At 34.5% G+C, this 12,165-nt stretch overlaps 1 protein-coding gene across 2 annotated transcripts; it reads right to left on the reverse strand.

Annotated features, from left to right (window-relative positions):
- Window positions 1-1,744: 1,744 nt before the first annotated feature.
- Window positions 1,745-11,815, reverse strand: LOC143574341 (uncharacterized). 2 transcript variants are annotated; one of them, XM_077058991.1, is made up of 23 exons: window positions 11,517-11,815; window positions 9,026-9,133; window positions 8,788-8,936; window positions 7,603-7,684; window positions 7,105-7,508; window positions 6,586-7,018; window positions 5,906-6,129; window positions 5,640-5,835; window positions 5,387-5,529; window positions 5,135-5,306; window positions 4,685-4,738; window positions 4,366-4,545; window positions 4,170-4,282; window positions 3,905-4,060; window positions 3,765-3,822; window positions 3,617-3,676; window positions 3,508-3,549; window positions 3,274-3,401; window positions 3,044-3,167; window positions 2,849-2,926; window positions 2,645-2,761; window positions 2,485-2,547; window positions 1,745-2,152 (listed from the first exon to the last, which is right to left on the reverse strand). In XM_077058991.1, the coding sequence occupies exons 1-23, from the start codon at window positions 11,661-11,663 to the stop codon at window positions 2,066-2,068; spliced, it is 3,318 nt and encodes a 1,105-aa protein (XP_076915106.1). In that variant the 5' UTR covers window positions 11,664-11,815; the 3' UTR covers window positions 1,745-2,065. The 2 variants fall into 2 exon arrangements, with proteins under 2 accessions (XP_076915106.1, XP_076915105.1); XM_077058990.1 differs by having other exon boundaries at window positions 3,044-3,179.
- Between the last annotated feature and the right edge of the window lie 350 nt (window positions 11,816-12,165).

A 12,165-nucleotide genomic window follows, 5' to 3' on the forward strand; every position in this document is an offset into this window, starting at 1 on the left:
TTTTTATTATTAATGACCTCCGATCAGAAACACAGTAGACGATCTATTATTATATTTTATATTAATGAGAGGGAGAACGACGACTTACACAGACACACACGTCAGTTGGAAAACAAAGAGTTTCATGAACAGTCAATTGTGTGAGACTGACAAGTGCTCGTTTTTAATACATATAATATAATATAAAACATCAGTACTGTTATGATTAGTCAGATTCTAAGAAAAATAGAAAAACAAGAGTTATAAAATTTGTAATAAACCATTGATTTTTAGTTTGAAATGTGAAACCAAGAACATGGGAAAGAGTAAAAAGATATTGTTCAGTGGAAGTGTCAGCTCCATTATCTTTGTAGAAAAGACATCTCTATTCACAGAATCACAGTAGTGTTGATACTGGACTAGTGGACCATATGGATTCAGCCGAAAGCGAAGATCAAAACAATCACTGAAACCAAACCAGTTTGTTTAAAGTTTCAACCACTTGTCATGGCTTAATGTTTCTTTCCAGTTTAGATTTTAGAATAAGCATCTAATTTGCCATGAGAAAGAGTAAACATAAACCAAGAGATAAAACGACGAAACATAATCCTATGTAGTTAACATAAACCTATGTAGTCACTGGAGAGCGAGTGTCTGGCAAACAAATCCAAGAAACATAATCCTATGTAGTTAACATAAACCTATGTGGTCACAACTCACAGGCGAGCGTCTGGTCCATGCGCCTCAATATTCTTTATCTGGCCTAGGCTTAAACTATGCCAAAGCTAGACAGAAACCGGGTTGAGCTTTAACCTTACCGTATTTGCTCATCTAATTACCTTATTTATTTTTTATATAATTAATTGACTAAAAAGTAAATAGTACACTTGTCTTATCTCGAACGTTCGATTCCTTTTTACGTGTCCTAAACGTGCCTTGCGCCATTAACTAGCTAGCCACAAATCAAACGTGCCTTGCGCCATTAACTAGCTAGCCACAAATCATTCGTTCCGAATTTGGTAAGTTTGAAGCAGCACTATGTGTGTCTCATTTGGCATGAGAGGAATACAAATGGGAGTGACCACACAATTCTTGTTATTGGAATATTGGGTATCTTTTAGTGCCAATAAAGTGCTTAGACAAACCAATTGTGTCCAAACACCTTTTTTCCCAAATTAAATTGCATAAACAAAAGTCAAAACAGAATTAAAAAGCTAAAATACAACCAATATATCAAACAGATCCATGAAACTGTTTCTTGTATCAGAGTTATTTAGTGTTTTCATTTATTTCTTGTTATAGACTCTATGGTTATACAATATAGAGGAGCAATAACCGAACCGTTAACCAGAACCGAACTGAAACAAACCGTATACCAGATTAGCCAAAAAACGGAATTAACCCAAAGTCGGTTAACATTTTTTTTATACCCTTCTTTATCCGAAATAAAACAAACCATTCACACTTTCATACATTTATAGCTCCATTTCATGTACTTCTAAGCAAAAACATTTAGCCCAGGTTTGGTTTTGGTTATTAACCGTACCGACAAACTAACCAAATACACTGAACCGATAAACCAAAAACCGATTGGTTAAGAAAATAGGATGACTTCGGTTTCGGTTTAGGCTAATAACCCAGACCTAACCGAACGTGTGCACCCCTAGTGCAAGAAATATAAACTGAGTTCCATCTTCCGTCGTTACCTTTGTATTTACACATAGTTTTGAAGATATAGTCTTATTTACATTATCAGATTATCATATAACAAACTACAAAAGTATTTTATTTATTCAACTTCTGGTTTAGAACCCACCCGCCTATCCCCTGAGGTTTTTCTCATAGTCAGAAAACTAAAAAAAACTGAAAAAGAAATACAAAATAATAAAACTTGTAGGAAAAACATGGAACAACAAGCTTGGATATGTAGAAAAGAAACATTTTCTGACTCGCTAAAGTACGACCATATAAATTACTTGTTTACCTCATGGACGAACGATTCATCCTTTTCTTCGGGTGGTGAAATCTAGTTTTTGACTGAAGATCCCGTTAACCTTTTTTGATGATTTAATGAATTGTGTTCCTGTCAGGTCTCCTCTGTAATTTCATTGGATGAAAGTTTCTCCCCCAAGTCTTCGAGTAAATCATGGTATTCAGAAAACGACGGATGTGACTGGCCCATGTAAATGATATTAGTAATGTATTTAAGCAAAATATTAAAAATAAAGGTGCGCAATATTAAAGTAACGGGTTGTGGGCTAGCCCGTAAACACGTTTGTATACATATTTTTGAATTTTACAAATAAATGATGTGCTAGATATGATTACAAGAACTATATGTGTATTAAGAATAAAATAACACTTCATGCGACTTTCAACCATTTAGGTAAACCCGTTGGCTTTAACCCACATGAACCGGTATCAACCCGTTTATAAATTAGGTTGAAATTCAGAAATTGCCACCTCTATTTTAAGATAACTTAATGTAGGCTTTAAGACGCATACCTGCAGCGTCGTTCTATATGCTTGCCAGAGGTTCATATCATCACGAAATAAATCAATGAGAACCTGTATCAAAAACACAAAAACATAAAACATATTTTATACATACATTATTAATTTATAAAAATCTTTAAAAACTAGTAATATATTTAAGAATATGTACCTCAGATCGCCTTAAAAGGGTTGCCAAAACTACAATCCACTCTTTAAACTTGACCGAGCACATGTGGGACAGGAGAAAGTCTGCGTCCAACCGGCTTTGCAAAGTTCCCATTTGAAGCTGAAATGAAATAATAGATAAATTTTCTAACTATGACCAAGCATGGATCACATTTAACGCATATAACACAAATATGTTAAGGAATACCTTCTGACTTATTAACTGGAGTCCAGAAACAAAATTCTCCAAACGAGCGCTTCCAAATTTTTCACGTTTAAGATATTCCTACAAATAGAATTTGGAAATGAATAATACAATAAGAACATACTCATGTATTTTTCCTAAATAATATCAATATATTAATGGTTTCTTTTGTCAAAGAAATAAAAAAAGAACTCTTACCACTAGATCAAACTGGGTGCCTTTGACAAACGCAACAAGCTTGGAAAGTTCTTTCCCAGACATCAAGTAGCTGGCATGACTTTCTAGAATATTCTTGACAGAAGCAACATGTGCATTCTGCTCTCTGGATGAAGAACTGCTTTGTCAAAAAATATACATATATTACTCAAAGTGTCATAGTACATGGAATCTCACATAAAAACGATAGAAAGAAACGATGATTCGGTTACCTTGGCTCTGTAGACTGTCTCCTATAACTAGAAGGAAAAAGAAAATATCCTAGAAATCTGGGAGATAGTCTATCTGACTCGGTATTTGCAGGTTCATATTCCCTTCCTGATCTTAACAGAAACCTCACCTGGATAACGAACAGTCTATTTAGTCATGCAACAATAAGGTATAATCCATACAAGTGGCAGTTAAAACAGGTATTAGAGAATACAGATTACTAATCCCATACGTACCAGTTCCCCAGCAAGTTCGTATAAAGATTCATCCAGTGTTGCCTGCACAATTCTTTAGTTTAGATCACGGGAAAGAGTAGCAAGGGGCGTAAATGAGATTTATCATCACCTGTAATAAGCGTAGAGCACAGTATTGACTAACAGGTGCTCCTTCCAGTTTCGCTATAACCTAAAACATTAGAAGGTAAAACTAGATAAGACATTGTCTCAAACTCCAATAAACAAAATGATTTAAAGTAGAAAGTGTCTGCACTTACAAGTATGTAACAAGCTGCGGTTTGATACCATCTCCTCTGAAAGCATTCTTCAAACAACCTGAATATTGGTCAGTTCACGTTTAAATTTGACTTCGGGTTCAAAAATCTTGAAGCTTTATTAAACAACCTCAAAAACTTACTCTGTTGATCTTCCAGCAGCAGAAAACAAATCTGCCCAATGACGCCCATCTGTCTTTCTTGCTACGCTAACCACAACATCAAAATACTCTGAAAAGTTCTTTATTAAATCACAAGTTTTCTCCAAAAGAGAAGCCTTGTCTTTGTTTACATTCGGGCTGTCAAAACATATAAGAAACTATCATATGAGACATTCTAAAGTGATTTCATATAAACAAATATCCAAATAAGTGCATGGAAGCATGTTATTGTAAATATAAATTTTACCTAGAAATTTCAGTTTCAAAAACAGTAAAAAGAAGCCACTCCAAGCAATGGGAAAAATGAGGCTTCTCCTCAGACAATCGAGCCAGTTGTAAGGCTTCTTCACTCTTATCTCTCTACTCGATATAAAGAAACATAATGTAAGTAGTTGTCTATATACCAGAAGTATCCATATTAGTAGAGTATAAACTTGACATACCTGAAGAAGATGGCGAAGTAGACAATGTAATATTGTTTGAGCTTGAGGAGATGGCTCAAAACATGGAAACTCTGTGCATGCAGAAAATGATAGTCTTTGGGTAATGCCAACTACAATTCCAGCATTGGGAAGCAGACCAAGTGGATAAACTTCACGATCAAATTCAAGCTCAGGATCCAACTACAAGTTTAAATAAGGCTTGCATTAAACTTCCAAAAACATAAAGTGCACAAACAAACACAAAAGAAAACAAAAGTGAAGTTGTTGGCAACTTTCCTTAATCAAAGACAGTGATGAAATATGAACTGAAACTGCTTACCTGCAAGAACTCTTCCTGCTTGTAGGGGTCCAAACCTGAAGAAGGATACCAAACCTGTAACCAACAGCTATACCATTATACATTACAGATAAGTAGGAAGTGGCGCTTTTGGTCCATTCACTTATGAATGAATCGATTTAGGCCGTGTTTCTTTTATCTTAAATGGGCCATGAAAAACTTAGCTAATATGGGAATGGGTTAAATCGATCAAACATCTTTTTTTCTATTATTACAACCTCCTTGATTATTTTATTTAAGAATTTAGATTACTTATGGAGTTATGTCATAATATTGTTTGTAATCATAAGACACATTATATATTTATAGAAAACAGACAAAGCATGGTTATGGGATAAGCCGACTGGTACTAAAACTGAACCATTTTAACCCAACCAGCCTAGTCACTTCTAACTAAAGCAACAGAATTCGGTTAGTTAAGAAAAAAGATACCTGCATTCCTCGATGACCATAGTCTAACCATGATACTTCCTCAATCAAATTTGTCTTCACTGACCGCCCACACGTAACCCAAAACAATTCTATAGAATCTGTAAGCTCCCTTTCCCGACCATCAATTAAATCAAGTAATGATAGCTCCCCATTTGCCCTAAGTATTAAACATCTGAAAGAGGAAAGGCAATAAGTTATGATTCACAATAAGCAAAAACTATCATTTACATGTTTCAAAAAAGAAACACAAACCTAATGGGCTCTTTTTCTAACATATTTGGAGATGATGAAGCATCTTTAATGGAGGCATCACTTTCTAGCTGATCAGGTATAAAATGCATTGCAGCAGGATGGCACTTTGCAGTCATGATGGATAGCTCTCGTACTGTAGAAAGCTGTTTGTCATTTTATCACTTAAAAATGCAGGACGAAACTTTAGCCTACAGTAACCCTAACTAACCATACGCTAATGATCAGAAACAATATAATATAAGGATTTATATACCTGTATATCTGGATTACTGGAAGGAGTCAAGTCACCAGATACTTTTACATGATATATATGGACATCAAATGGATGGTAAGTGACAAGTAAATAGTCATTATAGACATCCATCACCATGGGTTTTGCAAGCAACGGTTTCTGATAAAGAAGTGAGCTCTGATCAAGATGATATCTTGGGTAGAACAGCAACTCATACCTGTAAAAAGTAAATATAATTAAACATGAACCACAAAAAGGAAGTCTAAATGTGTATAAATATAACTCACGTGTTGGATGACTCAATGTAGTTGCAAACAACAACAATTTTCCCCATCCATAACAATCCTGTGCATTGAATCTTTTGTTCCTGAGTAACATCACCAAAAAACCTCCATCTATTTAACCGAATGTCGTATAAAATCAACCCGTGAAGACCAGCAACAGCTAGATACATTCCATCTTCACTAGCCGCCACATGAAGAACAGGCCAATTTTGGGAGATATAGGAAACCTGCACAGAATAATCATGAGAACTAATGTACAACAATATAAAGAGAAGTTCTTACATAATTCACAGGAGATTGCGACCCATTTACTTATGGATGGGTCAATTCGGGTATTCTTCTATTTCCAACAGGTAAAACCGGTAAAATAAAAGTGTAATGAGACAAATGGGTTAAATCTAAAGCCAACCAAATTTCTATTTTTCCTTTTGCATTCATAAAACCTCCTAAATATCTTTTTATCAATAAAATATATTATGATAAAAAGAACCCTATAACCATATTTGATACACCAACTAGGCAGCTATTGATTAAAAAGAATGACAATAAAGTGTGTCTGGTCAATTTATCCCAACTTAAAACTGTTTTGACCCGTACAAAAGATTACTTCTTGTGACAGGAACCGGTTTTAACCTGTGACCTGACCCACCAATGTACTAACTAAGATTGATATTACACATAACTGGAAGGTTAAGATGCGTTAATTTCAGTTCATCTGTATCCTCAGACTGCACAACAAGCAACCGATCTTCGCCATGGATAACTTGACGGACATGAGTTTTGCCAGAAACCCCTCTGTTAAGGCAACATTTTCCAAAAGAAAAAGCAAGTATTCTTTCTGAAGAACCTGCTTCAATTGCATAAAGTCTATAGCCATATTCATCCCACTGCATAAACGAAGTGCCACTCATCAACGGTTCATAATTTCCATCTTGGTTTTGCTTCACCACTGAAGAAGTTGCAGAGTTTAAACCAATCTGACGTATCGTAGACATTAATCGACAACCAGATATAGACCAAACGGTAAGTCCTCTTAATTTCCACCCAACTGCAAAAGCAGAGCTATCGGGTGTCCATGCAATAGAACTAACTGCACCAGTATCCTCCATTGAATATCTACAGAAACAAACGAGTATAAAATATGAGTTATTTGACCCGGTTGAGATTTAAATATTCCAAATCGATGAAAAAGCAAAACTTACCCCCAGTCATGTAATGATACAGCCCGAATAAGTGTTACGGGTTCATTAATTTCGTACAACTCTACGATACCTCTCCTAGTGCCAACAGCAAGGATCTGTTGATCTGGTGAAACTGAAGCGCATACTGCATCATCAGATCCTAACCAATATTCAGGTTTTATAGAATCTGGTTGCTTTAAACCTCTTTTACTTACAGAACATAACACCAATTGCCCATCAGAGAATAAAACAAATAACATCCTCAGTGGCAAACAAAAGTCCAAATAAGTGATTGCTGGCTTTCTAGACAAAGAATTACTGGATGATATTACACCTTGAGCCCCTCCAGAAGCTACATCATTGGACAACTTTGTATGGCCATTTTCATTATTTAACTTGAAGTCCAGATCCAAGGATCCATGAAACTGTGCAACAGTAAATCAAAAATATAAGTTATAACTAACTGAAACATTTATAGTTTATTTCACTGAGCAAAACAATATATTTGACTTGCATTACCTCACCCTTCCACGACATGTTATACAAAGTTCCATTAGAAAGTCCAACCAGCAAGTTTTTGTTGTCACAAATGATATTGCTCCTGTCGCAAAGGTAAGAGAAGAATTAAAATTTACTGTGACCGAGAGAAGTGAAGACACATTATATAGATTATCTTTTCTTAAAAATGTCGATCTAACACTTCTGACTACTTTCAGAGTTAAGTACAGCTTTAACTTTAAATTCATTAGTGGCCACAAAGAATATAATTAAAGATTAATATATAATAATAAATTTTATTACTAACAATGTCCTCGCTTCAAATTTTCAGGGTGTGTGGGTTCACCAAAATGGATAAAAAGTTGAACACATACTCTGGGAAATATTTGAAGGTTCATAAAGTTGTGGAGCTAAAGCAAAACTGAAAAACATGATGATAACTAAAAAAGTGCAGTGCCCTCGTTTCAGGGCATAACTCACTGTTATGATCATTTTTTGGTAATTAAATTATATTGACAGTGATTACAATCAAATAATACTCATAAATTATTCGGATAACGGATGTGGAGGCTACCCAAGTATTCAACTATTTTCATTAAGGCCATCCATGTATTAAAACTATCATATAGGGCCTATAGGCTACCCAAGTATGTATCCTCAGTAATTTATACCAATTTCAACCAAAGACATGCAAGAATGAAGAATACAACCATCAGTTTTTTTTATTATTCATAGCTATCTTTGATATGTTTTATACGAATTGTATGTTAAAGTTGTTGTCTTTCCAAAAACCTCACCGGCATTTTCGTCATGTTTTATTGTTTTTGGAAGAAATTGGCATAGGTGACACAAAACACATGCTTGGGTGGCCTATATGATAGTTCTAAATTCCTAATAGATGAATTGCCTTAATGAAAAAAATCAAATGCATGGGTGCCCTTCGTGTTGTAACCCACACTATCCCTTAATATTCTAATCAAAATCTTGTACGAGGACAAACCTACTCCCAGTTTGCCATCTTATGTATCAACACCTTTCACAGTTTCACATGCTACTATTGCATAAAAAATGATGTGTTTTTAAATTTTAATACCATGTGAATTAATGATACCACGAATACCCAATGTGCTATGTACTTAAATATAACATAAGAACTAAAAACCAAAACTATAATAAAAGTCCTTAAGAAGTAGAGATGGTACATACACTGCTAAATTCTTGCCTGAAAAAGGAATCTCCTCACTCATAAGTAGAGAAATAGTTGCAAGAGACAGATCCGATGGTTGTTTTCCTCCTATGTGTATTTTTCTCTCAGAAAATTGGACTTTAAAAATGTGAAGAAAGAATGAAGATGTCTGCAAGCAAAGCCAACCGTATAAAACCTACATTACTCTACATTTGAATCAAAATCAAACAGTGCAGAGGTTTGCCAATTCATACTTACAATAACAGCAAATAATTTAGTATCAGGGCTCCAGATCGCCTGCAAGTTCTCTCCCTCTCTTGCTATTGAATCTGGATCTCTCTTGTACTTCCCTAATCGTACCCTATGCTGCACCAAAATGTTATACCAAAAAAAGGTCAGCATTGATAATACAAATATCATTTTAACCCCACGCAAACATATATTGCACTTAAACCAACTCAAACACACGCATGAATATCTAGTAACACTCATTAACAAGTAACAGCTTCAGTCTAACAACATGAATTGATAATTCATATGCACAGATGATCACACATATATGTGAATACCCTACTGAGATTAACATCAAAGTACAAAATATTTGTGCATAACCATCAATAATGTGAATCAAAGGCGTCAATCTGCCCTAAAACGCATCACTGTTTTCACTAAGACCAATTCAAAAGCAACTTAAACTTGTCTTTGACGCTGTACTGCTTTATGTCAGGGTTTATAATACTTTATTATAAAGCTTATACTGGATTCTTAACTACAGTAGTACAGTTTTCAGACAACTGTCAACAAAACTCAGGATCATAACAAGATTGCAGACAAATTACATCAAATCTTTCTTAATATACATCAATGTTTTTAGTAATATCAATTGAACCAACTAACAATCACGACCTAATACCAATCATTCCTTAACGCTTGCAAAAGAAACTCAATTACAGTTCCACAAACAAACACCAACATAGCTGTGCTTAATTGTTCATAATCATCAATAATGTGAATCAAAGGCATCAAACTTCCCTAAAACCCATAACTGTTTTCAGTAAGACCAATTGAAATTTAAAAAGCAACTTAAACTTGTCTTTTGACGCTGTACTACATCATTTTGGTGTTTATAATACCTTATTCTAAAGCTAATATCGAATTCTTAACTACAGTTTTACAAACAACTGTCAACAAAATTCAGGATCATAATATACATCAATGAATTTATTAATACCAATTAAAACAACTAACAATCATGGCCTAATGATGTATTGCATGTCTTGTTGATTTTAATACTAATCATTCATTCATTCCTAATGCTTACAATAGAAACTCAACCGTCAACAAAATTCCTGTGCGTAGCCATAATAATGTGAATCAAAGGCATCAAGCTTCCCCAAAACCGAACACTGTTTTCAGTAAGACCGATAGAAAAGCAACTTAAATTTGTCTTTGACGCGGTACTGCATCATTTTCGGTGTTTGTCTTCATTCTAAAGCTTATACTAGAATCTTAACTACATTTTTACAGATAACTGTCAACAAAACTCAGGATCATAATGTGCATCAATGTTTTTATAAATGCCAACTGAAACAACTACAATCATGACCTAAAGATGTATTGCATGACTTGCTGTTTGTATTGCATAACTTCGACGATGCATTGCATCATTTTAGTTCATAGTTATATCATGTATTGCATTATTATAAAATTTGGCTTGATGATGTATTGCATTATTTTCTGTGTTTATAATACTTTATTCTAAAGCTTATACCTGATTCTTAACTACAGTTTTACAGACAACTGTCAACAAAACTCAAGATCATAATATACATCAATGTACTTTTTAATACCAACTGAAACTAGCAATCAAAACCTGATGATGTATTGCATCATTTTCAGTGTTTATAATACATCAAACAATACACACTCATAATTAATAACAAAACAGAAATCGACCTGAGAATAGCTCAATGTTTATAATACTTTATTCTAAAGCTTACACCGGATTCTTAAATACAGTTTTACAGACCACTGTCAACAAAACTCAGGATCATAATATGCATCAATGTTTACTGAAACAACTAACAATTATCACCTCATAATTTATTGCATCATTTTCAGTGTTCATAATACTTTATTCTGACCAGATTCTTAACTACAGTTTTACAGACAGCTGTCAATAAAATTCAGGATCATAATATACATCAATGTATCTATTAATACATAATGATGTCTTATTATTTGTAATACTAATCACTCCTAATGCTTACAATAATAACTCAACTACAGTTCCATACACAAACATCAACATAACTATGCTCAATTGCTCACTTCATAATCATCAATTCTGAGAATCAGAAACCTACTAACCTAATTTCAACAAGCATCAAACAATACACACTCATAATCTATAACGAGATATAAATCGACCTGAGAAGAGCTCAGGATACTTTATTCTAACACTTATACCAGATTCTAAACTACAGTTTTACAGACAACTGTCAACAAAACTCAGGATCATAATCATCAAGCTCGCGGACCAAACACATCAATGTTATTATCAGCAATACTAACCGAATCAACTAACAGTCATGACCTAACACTAATCATTCCTATGCTTAATTGCTCCTAATTATCAATTCAGAGAATCAAATGCACATGCATCACCTAACTACTGACCTAATTTCTAATTTCAACAAGCATCACACAATACACACTCATACTAATCTATACCGAAACAGAAATCGACCTGAGAAGAGCTCCAGAGCTCGAAATGCGAGGGGCAGACAACGAGCAATAGACGATCGATAACTTTGAGGAATACGATCTGCTGTGAAGTAGGACATAAGCCTGATTCCAGAGGAATCACCTGCGGCCAACCGTACGCCATATACATCTTCTTCTTCTTCGCTTCTGATTGAATTTGAATATCAATTGAAGAACTGAGTTGATCTAATGAAGGAATTGAAATGCTAGGGTTTTACGAATGAATCAGATAACATTGGGGGAGTCGACGAGCGTGATTCGGGATGCGGATCTGAGATTTTTTGAGAGTTTGAAAGGGAGGTAATAATATTATTGTAACGAGATTTGAAGATTTGAAACTCGTTTGGTGGATGGATTGAAAGGTTTGATAGTGCGAGGGCTAATCTGATAATCTCAAAACATAAACCGACAACTTTTGGTCTTTGTCAGTCCCAACTAACAAAATGACTGGTGACGGTTTCACTTTTTATCATTTTTTCTATCAACGAACCCTGCCTAACGAAATTATAACGTCCTTCGTTTTTTACGACGTTGCATGCTTGCGTGTCATAATAATAATAATAATGGAACGAGATTTGAACATCTTAACGGGGCCGGATCGAAAGTTGTTTAGGGGGTGTTTGGCCTAGATT

Source organism: Bidens hawaiensis, unplaced genomic scaffold, assembly GCF_021521415.1.
Source record: "Bidens hawaiensis isolate Kalapana, Puna unplaced genomic scaffold, B.hawaiensis_p1.1 tig00026900_1, whole genome shotgun sequence".
Lineage (NCBI taxonomy): Eukaryota > Viridiplantae > Streptophyta > Magnoliopsida > Asterales > Asteraceae > Bidens > Bidens hawaiensis.

Excerpts from the sequence above, each read along its gene's own strand:
- LOC143574341 (XM_077058990.1), bottom strand. The coding sequence starts at position 11,663 with ATGTATATGGCGTACGGTTGGCCGCAGGTGATTCCTCTGGAATCAGGC. Across the intron at positions 5,530-5,639 it reads CCAGTAATCCAGATATACAG|CTTTCTACAGTACGAGAGCT; the intron begins GTATATAAATCC and ends AATGACAAACAG. Across the intron at positions 4,546-4,684 it reads AGCAGGAAGAGTTCTTGCAG|TTGGATCCTGAGCTTGAATT; the intron begins GTAAGCAGTTTC and ends TTAAACTTGTAG.